The sequence below is a fragment of the Marmota marmota genome, unplaced genomic scaffold (genome assembly GCF_001458135.2).
Source record: "Marmota marmota marmota unplaced genomic scaffold, marMar, whole genome shotgun sequence".
NCBI lineage: Eukaryota > Metazoa > Chordata > Mammalia > Rodentia > Sciuridae > Marmota > Marmota marmota.
Window position 1 is genome coordinate 18,982,996 of NW_026000101.1, and position 20,916 is coordinate 19,003,911.

At 43.8% G+C, this 20,916-nt stretch overlaps 1 protein-coding gene and 1 long non-coding RNA gene across 3 annotated transcripts in view; both read left to right on the forward strand.

Annotated features, from left to right (window-relative positions):
• Positions 1-4,861: 4,861 nt before the first annotated feature.
• Positions 4,862-20,916, forward strand: part of B4galt1 (beta-1,4-galactosyltransferase 1) — a 29,252-nt gene continuing 13,197 nt past the window's right edge. The window contains exons 1-2 of one of the 2 annotated variants that reach the window (XM_048783513.1): positions 4,862-4,919; positions 11,305-11,540. In XM_048783513.1, the coding sequence (XP_048639470.1) occupies positions 4,877-4,919; positions 11,305-11,540 (279 nt within the window). In that variant the 5' untranslated portion in view covers positions 4,862-4,876. Of the gene's footprint in view, positions 4,920-6,298; positions 6,648-11,304; positions 11,541-20,916 lie in introns of those variants that run through there. The other variant, XM_015492454.2, reaches the window with a different exon arrangement.
• On the forward strand, positions 16,943-20,036 carry LOC125610704. The gene is made up of 2 exons (XR_007340705.1): positions 16,943-17,076; positions 18,521-20,036. It is a non-coding gene; the product is annotated as an uncharacterized LOC125610704 (long non-coding RNA).

Below are 20,916 nucleotides of genomic sequence, written 5' to 3' on the forward strand. Positions count from 1 at the left end.
CCACATAAAAATAAATAAATAAAAACAAAGGTACAACTAAAAGAAAGAAATATTTAAAAAAAATAACACAGGAATTCCTTATACATTCTGGAGGATAGTAAAACCTTGCTGGTCTCAGACATTACAGCTATCTTTTGAATCTGTTATTTATCTATTCACTTTGTCCATGCTATATTTTGTTTGAACATGAGAATTCCTTTTTCCCTTTGTTTCATGCATTCTCTTACCTTTATTCTTTTTTTTTCTGTAACTATATGAATAACCTTTCTTCCTCCACATTTTATGGATGCTGATGCAGCTAAAGTTGATGAATACCTTAGCAAACAGTCTATCTTTATGACAGCTTAGCCTCTGTTGAATTCTTTCTATGGAGAATGATAAATGGCTGGGTGCAGTGTTTCATGACTGTAATCCCAGTGGCTTGGGAGGCTGAGACAGGAAGACAGCAAGTTCAAGGCCAGCCTCAGCAATTTAGAGAGGCCCTAAGTGACTTTGCGAGACCCTGTCTCAAAATGAAAAATAAAAAGAACTAGGGATGCAGTTCTGTTGTTAAGCACCCCTGGATTCAGTCCTCAGTGCCCCTAAATAAATAAATTAAATTAAAATAGTGACAAATGTCTACATTTCTTCCAACAAATGGCTCAGGGCAGCTCAGAGCATAGCATCTGCTCTAGTATCCTTACTTGGCCATGAGGTGTGGAACTCTGGAGGATGTTGAGGTTCATATAATTCTTTGAGGCCTCACTGCTTGCTAGTAGCCGACTTCAGACTGAGAAGAGGGCCCAGAGGAGGCAGGGGGACTGCTCCAACTTGGACATGAAGGTCTTAAAATCAAACACCAGATGCCTTATATTTTCTGAGAAGCTCAAACCCTCCCTTCTGGATATCCTGTGCTTTTCAGAGAAGAGAGATGCAGTTAGATCTTCATGGGGCTAACAGGGTTTTTAAGAACCTTTTCCTGGGAGTGATAGCTGTGGGCATGTGTGCAGTTTCCACAAATTCCAGCTAAGAGAATGAAAAGAAGGAATCTGCCTTTGGGCCAGGACTGAACAAAGCCAAACTTTCTCCTTAAGAAGGGTTAAGATCACTGATGTCAAATAAGATGCACTTTTATGCCACCCTCGTCAGTTGGCTCCCTGGGACCTGAGATTGAGAAGGATCCTGAGGAAGAATCCTCACTGGCGAACTGTAGGAACAGGGGAGCATGTGTGCTATGATTTGCATTCTACCATGTGGCTGTATCTGCCAACATCAGAACCCTGTAGGATTATTAAAGGAAAGATTAGGACAGCTTCTTTACCAGTCTGAGAGTGTTCTTGAAGAATTCGACCTCTTGGCTTTCACTTTCCTTCAAATGCTGTAACACTGGGGCTTCTCTAATTTTGGTCTGTCAGCATTCTTTAGGTCCTGGATTGAGGTAGATCCTGATCCTTCAAGGTGATGGAATCTGATCATGGCTTCACATGCTTATTGGATTTAGGCGTTGGTACCTTTGGTGAGGGCATACCGGACTGAGTGACTAACCAAAGCTTTTCTGATGATTTTAAGACCCACATCAGATTTTGAGTTGTTTTTTGTTTATTCTCTCAAGGAACTAATGGCATTGGGTGAAGGGCCTGTTTGGCGTGGCAGTGTGAGGCTTAGAAATGCAGTTTACATTAGGAGGTTAGAGCAACCATTGCCACAAACTCCCAAATTACAGGCCTAGAGCCTGGAGGAAACTTTAAAAACTGAAGGTGGGGATGTGCACGAGCTGATGAATCAGTTGCTACACCAGGAAACAGAAGGAATCATCAGAGCCCAGAAATGAGTATTTTTGTTCCTGCCTTGGCCCCAGATGTGTAATTAGGACAAAAACCTCAGATTCTAAGACATCAAAGGCAAGATGGCTCCCTGCTTTGTTAACTCAGCTTTATAACTCTGAGTTGAGTAAGTGCTGTGCTTGCTGATCCTGCTCTGTCAGGAACCATCCCAATCATAGAAAGCAATGAAACACAACCCCAGCCCTCAAGGAGATGAGTAACAGAGGAGGCAAACAGGTGTCCCACCCCAGCAGGACTCTAATGCAGGCTTGCACGGGTCCTTGGTAATCCTGTGGAGCAGGGACTGATTAGCCCCTAAGGGGTTGGGGAAAGTTTTGAAGAAGAGATGACATTTGACTTGAACTTTGAAAGATTATTACTTTGCCTCTTTTACAAAAGTATTTTTTTCTCGTGGCTTATAAGAACAAATACTATGAAAAGGACTGATATAAATAAATTGAAATTAAAATAAAGGAACTGAAACTTAGATAAAACTGAGGAAAAGTAAAAAATGTAGATATTCAGTGCATTGAAATCAAAATGGTTATCACATCTGACCCTTTGCAAAAGCACAAAGTGAAACTTGTTCTGTAACATGATATATATTGTCAGAAGGAAAATACATAGTGGTTCTGAAGTGTAAGTTTTCTTCCTTCTCCTCCTCTTCCTCCCTTCCAGGAGTGTTCAACCACTGAGGCAGACCCCTGGCCCCAAGTTGTTTTTCTTGATATCTCTTATTTAAAGAGCCTCACAGGGTTGGAAGGGAGATGGTGGTTAATGAATAAACCTGTAAACCAATATTTCTCAAAATAGAGTTCAGGGACTTTCATTAAAATTACCTACAGTCCTGGAGCTGGGGATGTAGTGCAATGGTAGAGTATGTGCTTAGCATGCACAAGGCTCTAAGTTCAATCTCCAACACCAAAAAATTAACAAATAAATAAAATCACCTAGACTAATTTTAAATTACTTGTTTAAATGCTTATTTAAATGCAGCTTCCTGGGCTGGGGATGTGGCTCAAGAGGTAGCGCGCTCGTCTGGCATGTGTGCGGCCCGGGTTCGATCCTCAGCACCACATACAAACAAAGATGTTCTGTCCGCCGAAAACAAAAATAAGTAAATATTAAAAAAAAAAAAAAAGATCCTTTAAAAAAAATAAATAAATAAATAAAAATAAATAAATGCAGCTTCCTGGGCTCCAAGCTAATCAGACTCTGTTTTATATACTTCCCCAGATGGTTCTTACATTCCACAGTTTGAGGACCACTACAATAGATCGAAATTCTTTCAAAAGAATTTTGAAAGCAAACTGGAGTGCTTGGCCTTTGGTGTTGGGGATTGAACTCAGGGGCGCTTAACCATGGAGCTACATTATTTATTTATTTTTTAAATTTTGATAGAAGGTCTCACTAAGTTGTTTCATTGCTGATGCTGGCCTTAGACTTTCAATCCTCCTGCCTCAGCCTCCTGAGTTGCTGGGATTACTGGTGTGTGCTACCACACCTGGCTAGTGTTTAGCCTTTGAAAATTGGGTGGAACGTTAATGAGTGAAATAGCAAGTTGCATTGAGGTTGGTAGTTCATAGCTGGTGAGGCCACGTTCAGGTCAATATTTTGGAACACTAAAAGGTTGGGTGGTTTCAGGCAAGTGGCAGAGCTGCTCCTGAGCATGGAAATGGACAGAGGAGCAACCAGCCCACTGTGGTATGACTTTTCTCATGACCATATGGTCCAGCTCTGTTTCTCTGGCAGGCTCCTTTACTTTTTTAGCAAATGCTTTGTTTTTCTCTATATCTTCAAATGTAGGATTCTCAGAACACAGATGTGCTCTGTTTCCTGTTGAAAAACTATTTCTTTCCCCAGGGTCTACAAGTGGCTTTGGTAGTGAATTGGCAGAAAGAACAGTGGGTGTTGAACTTCTGTTCTGTGTGTGCCAGGATATGTCATGTCAGCAGTAGGAATAGATAATTCCTGTTTTCAAATAATCAAGTTCTGTGTTTTGAATTTTTACTTTGTAAGATATTTTCTTTTTTTAAAAAACGAGAGAGAGAGAATTTTTTAATATATATTTTTAAGTTTTCGGTGGACACAACATCTTTATTTTTTTATTTTTATGTGGTGCTGAGGATCGAACCCAGCGCCCCGTGCATGCCGGGCAAGTGTGCTACCGCTTGAGCCACATCCCCAGCCCGTAAGATATTTTCTAACTGGGAATGAGACTAAAGAGGGGTTACCTTTTCCATTCTTGTGTTACAGTTTAATTTTAAAGATATACACAAAATTATAAAGAACTATCATGAATATTCAATTTCACAAGTAAATCATTTTCAGTATCTTTGAAGCCATTGTGAGTTAAACTTTAAAACCCAGTGAGAAATGGTTAACATGGAAATTGAGAGTCCCTTTTGGTGGTTCTCCGTTCTATATTCTTCCATTAAGTTTTCTTATAGGTTGTTGAAACCTTGCTTGCACCAGTGGCAGAGAAGCAAGAAGAGTAGATGTGCATATCTACTCTGCTAAATATTTTGGTGTATTCTGTGCCCATGACACACAAAGGAGCTCACCAACAAGTGAACCCAAGTCTGTATGATGAATCCTCCACACGAGGAGATGAGGGTCCCAGTGGAGGCAGCTACTTCTCTGCAAAGTCTTGACTCTCTTCCCTGGCCCTGGAGTTAATTTCCCTTCTTTTGTGACAGCTGAGCTTATTTTTATCACTGTCACACTCTTATTCTTTGTCTGCTTGCTTGTCTCCCTGGCCCACTAAGGGCAAAGACCACTTAACTCAGCCTATCCCACTGCATGCCTAGTATCACCTGACATGTGGCACATGGTAAATTCTAACTGGGTGCATGTTTGAATGAATATGATACTGTAAATATCCAAGGGTGTGTGAATGAAGAGTTAGAGCCAACCTCCAGTGGTCTGGGAAAGCTTTCTAGGGGAGGTAATGTTTTAAGCTGAAGCCGGGCAGCTGTTGGATTCGGTGATATCAAAGTCCTTGGACTCCTCTAGACAGTTGCCTGCCTCTTCAAAGAACTGAAGAGAAGGCTTGGGATGAGCCTCATGTGTAGATGGTACTTCTAATTTCCAGTCTGAGAATCTACAAAGAACAGCGTGAGTTCACACAACTACTACAAGTGAATCTTTCCCAAGCCAGGATTTCAGTGGTAGTGTCCAGAGTCAGCTTCCTGAGCACACCTGCCTTTTGGAATTGGTACAGAGAGAAATGGTCCACCCACATGAGCCTATGGAATAACATTGTTGTTGGGGGAGATGGTTTGAAGAACTACACAATGTACTGTCAGATCTGAGACCTGGCCTAGGAAGACATCCCAGTTTTCAGAATTATAACATCATAACAGCACTGTATAGTTCCATATATTCCCCAGTGTTTCTCAAATTTTTTTAAATTTATTTTTAATTTTTATTATTTATTTTTATTTGTTCTTTTTCTATATACATGACAGTAGAATATATTTTGACATATTATTCTTACATGGAATATAACATTCTAATTAGGATCTCAGTCTTGTGGTTGTAGCTGATGTAGAGTTTCACTGTGGTGTATTTATGTATATACATGGGAAAGTTATGTCTGATTCATTCTACTGTCTTTTTTTCTTCCTATCCCTTCTCCCTGTTTTAATTTCTTGCCAAGGAAAATTTCAAAAGAAACTTAGGGGCTTGACCCATGGCTGCCAAGGAAGAATTTAAAAAAATTTTTTTAAAAATCAATCTAGTTGGGCATGGTGTTGCACACCTATTATCCCAGATACTCAGGAGGCTGATGCAGGAGGATCACAAGTTCAAGGCCAACCTGAGCAACTTATTGAGACCCTATCTCAAAAGGAAAATAAAAAGGACTGGGGATATAGCTCAGTGGGTTCAGTGCTCAGTGCTACAATCAATCAATCAATCAAATCAGTCCAGCATCAAAATATACCATGGTAATTTTAACATTTAAACAGTAAGAAGCATTTAGTCTTGAAAGGGCATTTTACGTTGATTATGTTAACTTGATGAAAACCTGCATGGTCTTTACTTTTACCATTTCTTCTCCAGCTAATGAAACATTGTCACAACCCAGCTTCAAGCCAAGGATTGTCTCAAGAACTACTCATGGCCCATCAGTTGGAAAGCAGGAACTGGATGTTCCAGCCTGTTATGCTGAGGCTAGAGGATTGAACTAGTGGCTTAGCCAGCATGAAAGCAAGGCAGGAGTCTGTGCTGGGTTTGGCTTAGATTAGCATAGCTTTTGATAGAGGGGCATGTGTGTGTTTGGGTTTGCCGTGCCGGGCAAGGGAATAGTGGAATTTGTCTGAGTTGAGCTCACACATTGAAGTTATTGAGTGACTTACATGCAAGGCCGTGACCTGGACTCCCAGCCGGGAGGCCCACGTGGCAGAGCTTGAGCCGGGAAAGCCAAGGACAGCTCACATCTGCTCATCTGCTTACGTAACCCTGCTTCCCAGCTCCCAGAGCCAAGAAAACACACAAGCCAGCCCAGCAGGGCCGAGGGCCTGTGGTAGCACACGCCATGCGCCTCACAGCAAGGGCACCTTGGCCCGGCCTGAGGACTGTCTTGAAGCCCTCAGCTCTCTGCGTCTTCCTGTAGTTTCCCCTTGCAGCCCTAGGCAGTGGCTCTGAGACCTAGTAGCAGGTTTGCATGATTCTGAACTGTGTTGATCGTCTCTTCCTGGAGTCTGAGCTCTCTAGGTGTTCTCATTGGGACTGAACCAGGTGCATGACAGAGATCAACCTCTGCAGAATGGCAGGAAGTATGTGGGGTACTCAGGGAGGCCTCCTGTCTGGCACTGGACCCAAGAAGACCTTCAACTTCAGGTATGGTGCATTTGTGAGCTCTTCAGTCTTAGCAGTGTGAGCTGCAGAGGTGTCTTGAGGTGTCCAAGACTTTGATATCACCGAATCCAATAATTGCCTGGCTTCAGCTTAAAACATCACCTCCCCTAGAAAGCTTTCCCAGACCCGCTGCAGAATTCCCAGAGCTGTAGAGATTTCAGAGAGAGGAGTGGAGAAAGAATTACCAGATTGGGCAAGGAAGGCAGGATTGGGGGCCAGGTGCTCTCAGTTTGTTCGAGACTTGATGGGGGTTGTGAGAGGGATGCAGAGGGGAGCGGGAGAGACTATTCAGTGATAAAGCTCTGGGTGGAGCCATTGGAGGAGAAAGTTCCTCAGCCAGCTGTGGGGTAATTTTCATATAGGTTTTGTGACATGCTCAGCAGGGAGCCCCTAGAAGGCAGAAATTATCTTTGTCCATTATCCCTCCCTCAATCCACTCCTCTTGGGCTGATACACTAGGTACTCAATTGGTACACTGAAAATATTGATTGAAACAAATCAAAAGTGGTCTTAACACATCACAGGAAGAGTTTGTGTTAAAACAAACATTTCAGGGGCTGGGGTTGTGGTGTGGCTCAGAGGAGGAGCTCTTGCCTAGCATGCATGAGACACTGGGTTCGATCCTCAGCACCACATAAAAATAAAGGTATTGTGTCCACCTACAACTAAAAAAATAAATGTTTAAAAAAAAAGAAAAACATTTCAGAATAAAGATTCTGGTTTCATATTTGATGGGCTCCCATGAATTGTCAGCATGCTGTGTATACCTGTTTTGGGTTTTTTTGTTTGTTTTTTAAGAGGAGGAAAAATTTTGTTTTCAGAGGTTCAGTTCATGGTTGACTGGTTCCATTGCTCTAGGCTCAAGGTGAGGCAGAACACTGGTGGAAGGGAAAGGTGGAAGAAAGTTGCTGAGTTCATGGCAGCCACGGTGCAGAGAGAGAGGAGAGCCCTCTACATCTCTGCGTGTGGGGGTGGAGATAGGTGAGAAAACGTGTATACATAGGTGCAAGTCTAAGCTTAGAGAAAGAGGAAGAGGACTGGAAAATTTGGACCATCCAGGTGTCAAGTATCAGCTCCTTTGCTGGGTGAACAACAGTGTCAGTTGCTGAAGGAACCCTGAAGGAGAATCCAGCCATTCAGGCCTTAGATGCTGATGGTGGTCTTTATTTTTTTTTATTTTATTTTTTTAATGTGGTGCTGAGTATCGAACCCAGTACCTCATGCATGCTAGGCAAGCGTGCTAGCACTTGAGCCACATCCCCAGCCCCACTGATGGTGGTCTTAAATAAGAGTTCATTTGGGGCAAATTGAGTTTAAGGTGTCCATGGCACATAGCTAGTCATGTCCTATTGGCTGTGGGGTTAGGAGAAAATGTGGGATGGAGACAGATTTGGGAACTGTCACATGCTTAAAGCAGAGATCTGGATGAGTGAGAAGGGACAATATTGAAGGAGAATAAAAGAAGGTGGCAAAGATGGACATCAAAGAAAGACTTGAGAAAGCATGGGTGGGAAGGTAGGAAGGAACATGGGGGAATGTGATGCTTGGGCTTCTTTCTACCTCTCATTTCATCCTGTCATTCTTGGGGGCAGAGAAGGTGAGAACAAAGATTTTCAGAAGATCTTGGTTTGGGACCCTTTCTTCTAGTTTATCAAGTATCTGGGCATGTCAGGGCTTCATGAGACCTTAGAGTTCATCTAGTCAAAATCCTGCAGTTTACAAATGGGAAAACCAGTATTCTGAGAGTGGATGGTACTTGTCCAAGGATCATCCAGAAAGGCACTGGTGGAGCTGGACAGGGTCCAGGCATCTCTTCCTCATTTCTGGGGCTCTTTACTTCAGGACCACCTTTCTGCACTACTTACAGGGAGCAACACTAAGACACTTTCTGGTCTGCAGGTGTTGGCTCTGGGGAGGTTGGGCAGGCCACATGTGAATTCCTGTCTTCTTGGTTGGTTTCAGAAGCTGTGAACAAGTTGGTAGGGTAACAGTCCAGATGCTTCTTGAGTTCCCGGAAAATGGGGTTGTTTAGTAATACATCTTCAGAACCAAAGGTTGGGTGAGTTGCAGATGTTGTGAGGAAAACAACTCCTCTGAAGTGAGAAAAACCCAGTGATGTTCTTTTCATGTTTTTCATGAGTTCATTGCGTCACAGGTCCTCTCAAGATCTTTGCATAGGTTTGAGAAGTTAAGCAGCCCAGGCCTGGCAGATCTTGTGGGAAGGGTGAAGTGGTGGAAATCCATGTGGATTCTCTTGCCTGAAAGTCCCAAGACTTATGAAGATGAGCCATCCAGCTTCTTATTGCCCAGTTTTCCCAGTAAGAATCATATGGGCTCCTTGTTAATTATCCACTTAGGTCCTTCTCAAGATCTGTTGAGTTGGATTCTTTAGGGAGGGGCTTAATATTTTTATATTTGTACCAATTGCCTCAGGAGATTCTGATGATAGGTTTGGGAAAAACTGGTCCAGGATGACCACTGACTTACATCCAGAGAATAGTGACTGCTCACCTGAGGGCATCTTGGCAGTCAGCAGCAGTCTTGTGAGAGAGACTGATCTATGAGGCCCCTGGTGTCCAGGAGGGAGATCATGGCCAGGGAGATAGCAGGGCATTGGGAGTTTGGGGAGCAGATCTACCTCAGGGATTCTACTGCCTCAGCTCTGTGGCAATGAAGAGAGTAAAAGATGAAGCCTGGTTGAGACCTGTCTCTGAATGCAAAAGTGTACCCATTCAAGGATAGAGAGAAGGGCATTTCTGGCAAAGGGAAAGGTATGGACATCAACTTGTTTGTAGGAGATGGAGGCAGACAGAGCTGAGGGCTTTGGTGCCCAGCTAAGGAGGGGTTTGACATTTTCTTGTACAAAGCCATACAGCTTCTGAGCCATTGGAGGTTTTTACCGGGAAGGTGAAGTGATCAGAGCTGTGTCTCAAAGAAAATGAACCAATAGCAACAGGTTCTGTGATGATGGAACTGGGTCAGTGATGAGGGAGGGAAGATGTGAGGAGTGTTCTAAGGAAAGGAGGGGGCGGCTGCTTGTGAGTTATACCTGCTGTTGGGCAAGAGGAGATGGCTCGCAGCTTCCTTCTGTCAGGAGGATGAGTGCTTCCCAGGGCACAAGGGCTGCATGGGCAGCAGCCATAGGTTATTGAAACAGGGCAGACTGAGGACACCGGGCCTGGCTGTGGGTGGTTGGTTCTCACCAGTACTTTTCAGGTGAACTTTGATGTTAGTTTTGTGGTTAGCATTCCCACCCCGTTCTGTAGTTCTGTAGCTTCCTGGCTTTGTTTAGTGCTTCAAAGGTGAGGCCAGTTACACTGCAGTTAACAGTGCCCAAAATGTATTTCCTGACAAAACGGTCCTGTGACTAAGTTTGGGAAATGATGGGTTAATAAAGTGAAAGGAATTTCTTGACTGCACAGTTCCTCAGAGCCCTTGGTGTGTGTCATGCTTTTCCAGAAGCAGGGTTCCCAACCTGATTTGACCAGGGACATGTCTTCCCACTGAGCCTATTTCCTGGAACCCATTTGAGAGGAAGGCTGATGTACAGTGAGTACTGTGAGCCTGGGTCTACATCTTGGCTCTATCCCTGATTCCTGTGTGTTCCTGGACTACACCGTGTGTGCCAAATGCCCTGTATCTGGACCTCAACTTTTTACTTTGCCTCTATATTCACTACCTCAGTATCTACCGACCACAGCTCATCATTGTTTCTTCTGAGCCGAGAGATCTCTTAGTGATCTGATCTGGATCCATGTTCTTCCAGGCCAGAAATTTTGGAGGCATCTCTGATTTTTCTAACTTTCTTCATCCTCTTGGTGACAGTTCCCACTACTGCTTCTAAGCTTTTGTTCTTTCCAGGGGTTTCTTTTCTTTCCCCTCAGTCTCTTTTGTGGTCTAATTGCCTCTCCCTATGAAGTTTGGTTAACCTCTATATCATGTCCCTTTACTCCCCACTACCTTCTGATCCGCAGCTGGGGTCCTTCACAGTGACCTACACACACACCCCTCTCCTCAAAACAAGTTTAGAGAGCCACATCAGTCCTTTGTATAAGACTTCCCGCTAGTGACAGAGTTAGGTCTCAAATATAAGATTTTTGAGAAAGGAGTTTCTTTTTTGGTACTGGGGATTGAGCCCAGGGATGCTCTACTACAGAATTATATCCCAAGTCCTTTTTACTTTTTATTTTGAGACAGGGTCTAATTTCCCAGGTTGTACATGAACTAGTTATTTTCCTGCCTTAGCCTCCTGAGTAGCTGGGATTATAGGCAGGTGCCACTGCATCCAGCAGAGAAAGTGCTTTCTCATCTATGATTACTCATGCTTACAATGGCCTGTCAGGAAGTCTGAGCAAAATTATTTCCATTTTCCAGTGGAGTCTGAAGTGCGCCATAGGGTAACCTAAGGTTTGCCCAGCTCTGGAGTGGGCATGGGTTGTTGCTAGAACATAGGGCTTTCAGCACTTAGGGATTTCCTGAGATGATATTTCACCCTAGTGTTACCTATTGCTGGGCACCCTTTCCATGACCACACTGCTGCCCAGAAGGAGATGTCTCCTCTGTAGGTGGGGTTTGGTCATCTGATGTAGTTTGCAGAATAGAGTGAGCTACTAACTTCCCCTTCCTTCCATCTCTTTAGTTGGCCCCATGCTGATTGAATTTAACATTCCTGTGGATCTGGAACTTTTGGCAAAGAAGAACCCAGAGGTAAAGGTGGGCGGCCGTTACACCCCCAAGGACTGCATCTCTCCTCACAAGGTGGCCATCATTATTCCATTCCGCAACCGGCAGGAGCACCTCAAGTATTGGCTGTATTACTTGCACCCAATCCTGCAGCGCCAGCAGCTGGATTATGGCATTTATGTTATCAACCAGGTGAGGTCTGGAAAAATGTAAAGAGGGAGGGAAAGTATATGTGCCCATATGTGTATAATGAGTGGCGGGAGAAGGGGAGTGATTTCCTAGACACCTGCATTTTATCGTGCAGAGCCAGTGGTACCACCACTACTTTATTTAAGCAGTATAGATGAGCTAAATGCCAAACAATGTCCTTGCTTGTTGCTATAAGCTCTGTTAACTAAGGGGAATTGCTGGGGTGTTTTTTTGCATATTTGTTTGGGTTTTTTTTGAAAGTTAGCCCTCCAGCAAAATTGAGAGACAAAAATGCAAACCCTAATTATCCCAAAGTAAATCACTGATTATTTCCTGTCTTTGGGTAGCTGTATACTTCCCTGTTATTTTTAAAAAACAAAAACTGCCCATTTAGATATCAGACTTCTAGGCAGCTTTAGAATTTATCCAGTCAGACAATGTCTTCTGGGGCACCCACAGGAGACAGAGAGCTGAGCTGAGGCCACATGCCTGCATGCCAGCCCCTGGTGAATTTCTGGGAAAGTCTGACTCAAGGCCATTTGAGAGGCCTGTGGACTGGGCTGAGTCTGAGAAAGAGTTCTCAGTGTATATCTGATCTGTGCGTGTGCTGGGCTTTAGTCCTGCTTAGGAAACTGATGCTGACAGCACCATCAGCCCCCATAACCACAACCTGGAGAATCAGACTGATCTAAGAGCATTTTTATTGAAATTACTTTGTTTATTCCAGTCTGCTTGAGGAGTATTATTATATTTCCAAGAGTATAACTTTGGTATTTTCAGTTTATCCCAAATATTTAAATTCATGTCCTTAGGCTGTAATCTCTTAGGTGCAATGACACATCTGATTTACCAAATTTCATTGAAATTCATTTGAAGAGACAAGAGTATGCTCATTTCTACAATGCCCATGTCCAACTTTCATTTCAAGATGCACTCTGGGTCATCTTGAAGTAGTAAGATTGTTGGCAGTTTACTGCTTCCATTAAAATAGAGGAACTTTGTGTGCCTTCCCTTGGACCATAAGAGAAGCTTGAAACAACAGTCTGTCCATTCAGCACTTCTGAGGATTGCTGTGGCATGGAGCTGCATCAGTTATTACAGAGAGAGTCTCAAGAAGTCTAAATTCTCGGTCTTACCTGTCCTGAAGTTTCCAACCCACTTTTGGCAAGTGGGACCTTTCCAGGCAATAATTTGTTATCAATCCCAAATAGCATGTGATTGGGTGGTAACTGCCAAATGCTTTAAAGCTCAGAGGAAGGAAACAGCGGTGACCTGGAAGAACTGGGATGTAAATTAGGTTCTAAAGGCTGGGGGAGAGATGAGCATTTCAGCTGTAGCCCGTGAATGGGGACCTCAAGGAAGAAAGGAACCTTTACATTCCTGGAGATGGAAATAATCAGTGGAATGGGAAATCTCCAGAGTCTCTAGGGCCAGATGGTAGAGCTGAGCCCATCAGCCAGAGAAGGGCAGAACAAGTCCTATTACAAGGAAATTGAAGATAGAAGAGCAGGGGTGGCAAAGCCCTTGAGGCTGCTGACTAAGTAAGGTATAGATCAGGGTCCTATGAATACCTGTAAACAAGACAGCCACAAAGTTGTGATTCATCTTGGAAGAATTCTAGAGAATGTAAGAGTAAACAGATAAATATTCTGCAAAATGCAGGTCACTTCAATCCAGCAAGTGTTTGTTTCAGAAAGTCCTGTCAAGAAGCATTTGTCTGGTGGAGTACATGATGTGGAGAGTCATGTTAGATTCATTCCACTGTCTTTCCTATCTCCCTTCCCTTCGTTCTTTTTTGTCTAATCCACTTAACTTCTCTTCTCTCCACCCCCCGCCCCCTCTCCCCTCCTACATCCACAAGACTGGGATCCCAATTAGAATAAGACTTACTCCATGTTTGTATAAATATGTCAAAATAAATTCTACTGTCCTGTGTAACCAAAAAGAACAAATAAAATTAATTAATTATTCTCCCACATTAATCTCAAATATTAAATACAATGTAAAACATACAGTAAAATTTAGCCATCAGTTTAAGTACCTACAACACAATTTATATAGATAATATAACAGGCTTGGAATGCCATTTAACACATTGATCATAGCAAGATTCAGGATCCTGTTCATTATTAAAACAATGGCAATGAGCACCTAGAAGAAGTCATCATTACCAAGCACCAGCAAGGATATGCCAACTGCATCTTTTTTTTCTCTCTCTGATAGTTGTTATACCAGTAGCTGAGTGATACACTGTAGACACAGTTTGGTCAGATCTTATTCAGCAAGGCGTCTGATGGCCTCCCACACATCTGCTTTGAGCAGATGATAGACCGTTGTGCTCTGGGTAGTGTAGAGTTAGATTAAAACACATATTTGATAAAGAAGGTAATAAAAGTGAGTTAATGATGCTGCTGAATTTTTAAATTCAGCTGCCCGTGGTCAAGGAAGACAAGAGGAGAACATGCTAATGTATAGCTATGTTGAATTTTAGGTAAATGTGAGCATGCCCTGTTTAACTGAAGTCAGAACAAATATTGGATCAGTAAAAGTAAGCCATTAGCTTAAGTACCTGTAACAAAATTTATGTAAATATACAGCAGGCTTGAAATAATAGTTTTCTGAATGTTTTACACTAGCTACATGCCACTGCCTATCCAAATCCAAGTTGGCATAACTAATCAACCTAGCATGGACCAGCAGAACCACTGTGTTAGCTAATACTGGACACTGGTTAAGATGCCCCTGCCCTTTAAGATTAGAGAGAAATAATTCTTAAAATCAATGTAGCCTCTGAGATACCCAGTCCAGGGTTCCTATATACATTTGAGGAACTCAGATCTCATTCTTGCAGATTCTTCAGTGTGCACTGGCATACTGTTATCCCCAGAAGAATTTCCCAAGCTTGTCTAATCAGAGAACTGTTTTTGAAGAATCATCTCAAGTGACAAATGCTTTGTGAATCACACTTGGGGGGATAGCAGGCCTAAATTAACACCTCTTCCCTACTACCTCTTTACTTTCCTTGAATACCAGGAATTCCCCATTCCTCTTCCCACTTAACAACTTACCATAAAAAAGTATTTTATTTTTTGAAGCTGGAGATGTAGCTCAGTGCTAGAGCACTTGCCTAGCATGTGTGGGCCCTGGGTTTGATCCCCTCCCCCAGTGCCCTGCCCCCCATATTTAGTCTTTCAAATATATTCATCCCCTTTTTCCTGTCTTATTAGTATCAACTCCCCCTTTCTATCCTTATACATGTTTTTTCACTTTTCATATTTTCCTTTTCTTCCAAGGGTTGACTTTCCACCAAGAGAATCCTGCCCTCTTTCCCCTCTCCCGCAGCTGATCTTATATCTTCCATTCCAACTCCACCCTGATTATCCTTTTGGGAAAATGTGATCAGAGTCCATATAACCAAGCCAAGAAGCAGCTTGAAGTCTGCCCTCCTTTCCAGGAAGGAAAATTATCTAATACATAATAAAATGGTGATAGGAACCCAAACCTTGAAAAAGAAAAGTGCCCCATTTAGACCACACCTTATGTACAAATTAAAAATTTCCTGTGTTCTCTGCTTTATGCTCATATTCTAGAAGAGGATAAAAGAGATTTGTAGTGCCAGGCTTTGACTCTTGCCGATTATTTGTTGAGCAAATAAACCGGACGGGCTCTTTGGCTTCATTAGAGCCTTTTACTTATCCCCATTCTAGACATCTGGTGTCATTTTAACTCTTCAGTGTCAACACCCTACTTGAGATTAGAAACAAAATCACTTAAAATGGAAGTGGCCTCTGAGATATCTAGTCTAGGGGTTCTCAAACAGATTTTTTCAGTACTGAACTTTTTTCTGCCCCATTGAGGAATTACACAATCCCCCATTTACAGCAGGTCACAATAGTGCTGTTCTACTTGAAGTGGGAGTGCTGCTTTATCTCTGCCTCCTTAGTTTCTCCTTCAGTGTTTGCTAGAACTTGCCCAGACCCCAGAAGCCAGACTGAAAATTTCTACTCTGCGTCACAGGTGAGGAAACCAGGACTCAAGATATAGCGAGTGACCAGTAGAAAGTTACATAAATAACAGTAGGGCTACATGGCTCAAACCCCACCCAGCCTTTGATTCCAACCAAGTTCGGTGTCCTCTCACTGTATCACAATAACTCTCCTTGTGGTCATTTAGTCTCTTCCCTCTGGGTGTTTCTCAAAGCCCGTGTCCAGGCCTGGGAGTGAGCTCCATGCTCAGACCACCAGGGTTCAGCTCTGGCTCTGCCACTTCACAGTCAACGACCTTAGGTAGCTATGTAAGCTCTTCAGACCTGAGTTTCCTCCTTGGTAGGCACATGTGAAGCACCTGGCACATGATAAACTCTCAGTAAATATTAGCTGTTACTGCTATGATTTGCGTCTTACTGCTATGATTTGCGTCTTTCCTCTCCACCCTCCATTCTTCCTTCCTGTTGTCTCTACCTAGTAGTATGGTGATACATTCTTAACTGCTCACCCTGTTCCCTGCTTCATTTGATAGTGCCAGCATCAGGACCTTGCTTCCATTTTTTGTGGGTTCCATGGGATCAGAGGGCAGTGGGTAATGGGTAATGGTGTGGGTCAGGTGTCAGAATCTCAGAGGACTCAGGGACCAACTATGTAAGCTCCTTCAGAGGAGGATTGTATCTCAAGGCCACAGACAGGGTGAACTTTCACAAGTTTTGTGGCTTGTACTCCTGTCCATAGGAAGCTATTAACACCCTTGTTTGCTGTTGGCCCCTCTAACCACCATAACAACTTACATCTCAAAATAACGGTGTTGGAGGGATGAGCAGGAAGGATGTTACCAGTTGAGATGGAGAAGAGCAAGCATGATTCTTTGTCCTCAGGGTCTCCGCTCCTCCTCCTGCCTTAGCCACCAGTGTGTGGGAATACCATTAGGGTCTCTTACAGTTTGGATCTGGAATGTCCCCCAGAGTCTTAGGTGTTAAAAGCTTTGGGGAAGTGATTTTGATCACAGGGCACTAACTTCTTCCATGGATTAATATACTGATGGATTAAAAATTTGATGGTATTATTGGGGAGGTGGTGAAAACTGTAGGAAGTGGAGCTCAGTTAAAGGAAGTAGGTCAGCGAGGGCATGTCCTGGAAAGGTATATCTTGTCTCCAGTCCCTCTCTCTCTCTTTGCTTCTTGGCTACCATGAGCTGAGAAGCTTCCTTCCACAGAGCCCTTCAGCCATGATGTTCTGCTTCACTCCAGACCCAAAAGCAATGGAACCAGCTAACCATGAACTGAAACCTCTTAAACTGCGAGCCAAAAGAAATCCTCTTATTAAGTTGTTTTTCTGAGGTATTTTTTCCCAGCGACAAAAACCTGACTAACACGGGGTCCCAGAACATACCTCTCTTGGAGCCAAGAGTGCTGCGCTGAGTCATGAACTCCTACCTTAAGTCCGGCACCAGGACCTTGATGTAGAGATGGATGTCAGAGTGTGAACTGGAATGTACATTGTGCTTCCTCATACTTCAGCCAGGAAAGGAAGCTATAAAACCACCCAAGGTGAATGAAAGGCAGGTTGCCACCTGTCTGTACTAGTCCTGAAAAATAAAATACAACATGCTTATGGGATTGCCCCTTATAAAAATAACAAAATGGGTGAGAAATGCAGGCATAGCTGGCCATGTACGTGCGCCATAACTGTGACAGCCCTTTGCCCCTGAATCACTAACCAGGAGTGCTATCTCTGGTTCCATTATATACTTTCTGGTGCCTCTGGTCTCCTCACTCAGCTGCCCCAAGTCTTTCTAGTTTTGACCACATTATTCCCTCTCTTAAAACCTTATGCATGACCCCACTGACCACAGGCAAGGGTTGAAATGGTCTAAAGCCCTGAGCTTGGCATCTGAGACCATCTGCTGTCTGATGCTGATCTACCTCCAGCCCCTTCCTCCTCATCCCGCTTCACACACTGTGTGCCACAGCCACACTGGACTCTATCCTCATCCTGACTTCTGTTCTCCTGTTTTTGCCTTTTCTTATGTTGTCCTCTCTGCCTGCTTTCCTCCCCCAGGGGCGTCTTTCTAAACATTCCCGCCCACACACACACATACATACACCTCATTAGCTCTAAAGACTAGAACTGTCTTCTCCCTCCCTATTGTTCCCAGGCTACTTGGAAGTTTCTAAAAAGGAGTGATTATCTGTGTTTGTACTCATGCCAGTCCCTGGTCTCCCAGTCCCTTAGGCCTGTCTCCTTCCCGCCTCCCTGACCATGCAGCTCTTATAGAGTCCACTATAGATTTGATTCAGAGCTTGGAACATGGACCTTCTCTCTGTGACTCCTGCCCATTTATTTCTACCCACTCTCAGGACCCCTTTGTCTGGGTCCTCTGGCTGGGTCTGTACCTCTTAGAGATGAAGCCTCCTCTCCTGTCCTGGCCAGATAGTGACCCTTGGGAACCTGCACAGGCCCTCCCTGGGGCCTCTCCCTTAAGCTTCCTGCTCAGTGTTGACTAGGGTACACGCTGCCTGTGACACAGTCCTCAGGGTGACCACCCTTTTAGGATAACTATAGACAACCTCATTTAGACCTATGGTTGTTCATGGTCATAAACTCCTTTATGGTCCTTTAAATTTTGACCACCATAGCCCTTCAGTGAGCCAAATGAGTCTCATTGTTCCTGCTTAAGGAAGATTGTGAAATGTGGAGACAGGATTTGGACAAAGGTTACCTGAGGCCTAAGGAATGCCTCACCTTACCTGTTTACTACCAGAACACCCCACATATACATGCCAATGCAGTTTTACTAGGTCACAAGAGTCAGGTTGAGTGAGGCAGTAACAGACACAGAGCCCCTGAGAGCCTTACCTACTTATTATACTGCCGGATAGACCCTGGCCTAAAGGGCTATGAGAATGTATAGGGAGTACCCAGCTTGCTGCCCTGAGGAATCTTTGGCTTTGAAATTATTTCACTCTCCTTTTCATCTGTGCCCTGTTTTAGGGTGGTAGGAACTATTACAAGGCTGCTCATGTGTGGATCTGGAGAAGCCCTTTGTATCCTCAGTGCATGAGAGTATCTGTCCAGACAGCTGTTCCTACACATGCTCAAGATCAAGTGAGGATGAAGCAGACCCATGGGTCCACCCTAGTTCTGAGGACGCTGCCTGAACTGTGACCCCGACTGTATTGGTTTCTGTCTTGATCATCTATCTCTGTGTGCCAGCCCTCACCCCTGCCTTCCATTTCCTCCTTGAGCTGTTTGTGCCCAAATGGATACATGTACGGATGGGGCTCTTACCTGCAGCCTCCACTTCATTTGGGCTCTTGGGCCTCTCTAGGTGGAAGTGGCATGGGAGAGCTGATAGTGTCTGTACCTCTACTATTTGAGTGCTGTCCCTTTGCTCTGTTCTCCCTTCACTGGCTATGTCTCTTCATTCTCCTGGGGAATGTGTTGAAGCACTTACTGATACTCACATTGCTGGTGAATTGCCTCCCTGGACATTGTTCTGGGAAATGCCATTTTCTCTCCACTCCCCTTGACTCTGTGACAAGGAAACAACTAGGATGCTGCCTCTACCCTCAAACAGGGGTGGTCAGAATGGGATCCTTTTCTTTTATAGCCTTGACACATGCCTCTCTCTCCCTTTTACCTCTCTCCCTTGCATCCATCCTTCTCTTTTTTTCCCTTCTAGCGGGGGCCTTTTGCATTTACTTGTTAATCCTGCTTATAGCAAAGCAAGCTGAAGGAGGACTCCCTCTCTGTGGTCTGCTTCTTACTCTCCACCTACCTTCTCTTCTGTATTCTCCGTCTCCTATAAAGAAAGAGAGAGGAAGGCCGACTTAACTACTGCTGCCACCCTAACTGCCGCTGCCATCGCTGCCGCCACCACCGCTGCTACCACCCTGGTAATGTCCTCAAATCAAACTCAGCACCAAGGCCCTGCTGGTTAGAATATGTGAATAATTCTGTGAGTGTGCTGCCTCTCGCCCTGTGGTCTCCCAGGCAAGGGAAGGGCTTGGAAAGGGCTTGGGCTCATTTGGAAACACTGAGATTGCTGGAAGCCTGCTCATTGTACAGAAGAAGTCTGAGAGACATTGCCTTCTTTTAATTAAACCAGAGTTGAGCTCATTCCATATGTATATAAATATTTGTCTTGCTTTTTAAAAAAATTCCATATCATCACATCTTCCCATGTTATTTCATGGTATTCATATTCATTGTGTTCCATGCCTTTATAGTAGCTGATCACAGAGTTCTTAGAATGAACTTAGCCTTTCTTCTATCAGAAGACTGTAAGTAATACCATACTGGACATCTGTGAGTCTGATGTTTACTCCGTGTTGGCTTCTTCCACATTTAGGATTATCTCCTAGGCTAGATTTTCAGATGTAGGATTATGGGTTCAGAAACAGTTTATATGTTTTTGTAGTTGTTTTTTTTTTTTTTTTTTTTTTTTTGTGATAGTGGGGATCGAACCCAGAGCCTTGTGCATGCAAGGCAAGCACTCCCAATTGAACTATATCCCCAGCCCTTGTTTTTGTAGTCTTAATACAGATGGCAAATAAATTTCTGAAAGATAAGCCTTTATCTGAAAAGTATTTTTCTCCAACTTTTTTTTTAAGAGAGAAAGAGAATTTTAATATTTATTTTTTAGTTTTCGGCGGACACAACATCTTTGTTTGTATGTGGTGCTGAGGATCGAACCCGGGCCGCACGCATGCCAGGCGAGCGCGCTACCGCTTGAGCCACATCCCCAGCCCTTTCTCCAACTTTTATCTTAAACATTCTGGAAGTATTAATGCCACCCTCTTATGTATTCTGCAGAAAGGAAGAATGGTCTCAGTGCCTCTTTGATAAGAAGCAGGCATCCCACTCTAGCTTCTGTGGAGCTGGGTCAAAACTCTCCTCAGTGTGTGCCTCATCCAGAATCCCTGCTGAGTTGTTGGTTCTGTGAGCTCTGTGCCTTTGGCCTATGTCCTATGCAGCAGGAGTCAAGGATGTGATGTTCATTCTACTCTTGTGAGTGATTACTTTGGCTGACAGAGAGCTGTCTCCTTAGCCTGGTTCCTGATACTGAAGGATCCAGTTCTTACACTCATTGGATGAAGAGCTATGTCTCAAATCCAAGTTCTGTTGAAGTTTGTGTCTAAGTCCAGGATGACCATATTATTACGGTTAAATACCAGAACCCAACTGCTATGAACTCATGAATGAGTGGATTTTAGCCCTCCACAGGTTCAGCATTTGTATAATCCCTGGCTCTTCCCAGTAATTCTCTAGGCATCACCTTCTTGCTGGTCTATTCTCCCAAGATCCACATGTGGGCCTGCAGGAATGCCCAAGCCAGAGCTGCCTCAACCCCTGATCTATCACCACCTTCTCACAACCCACTCGGC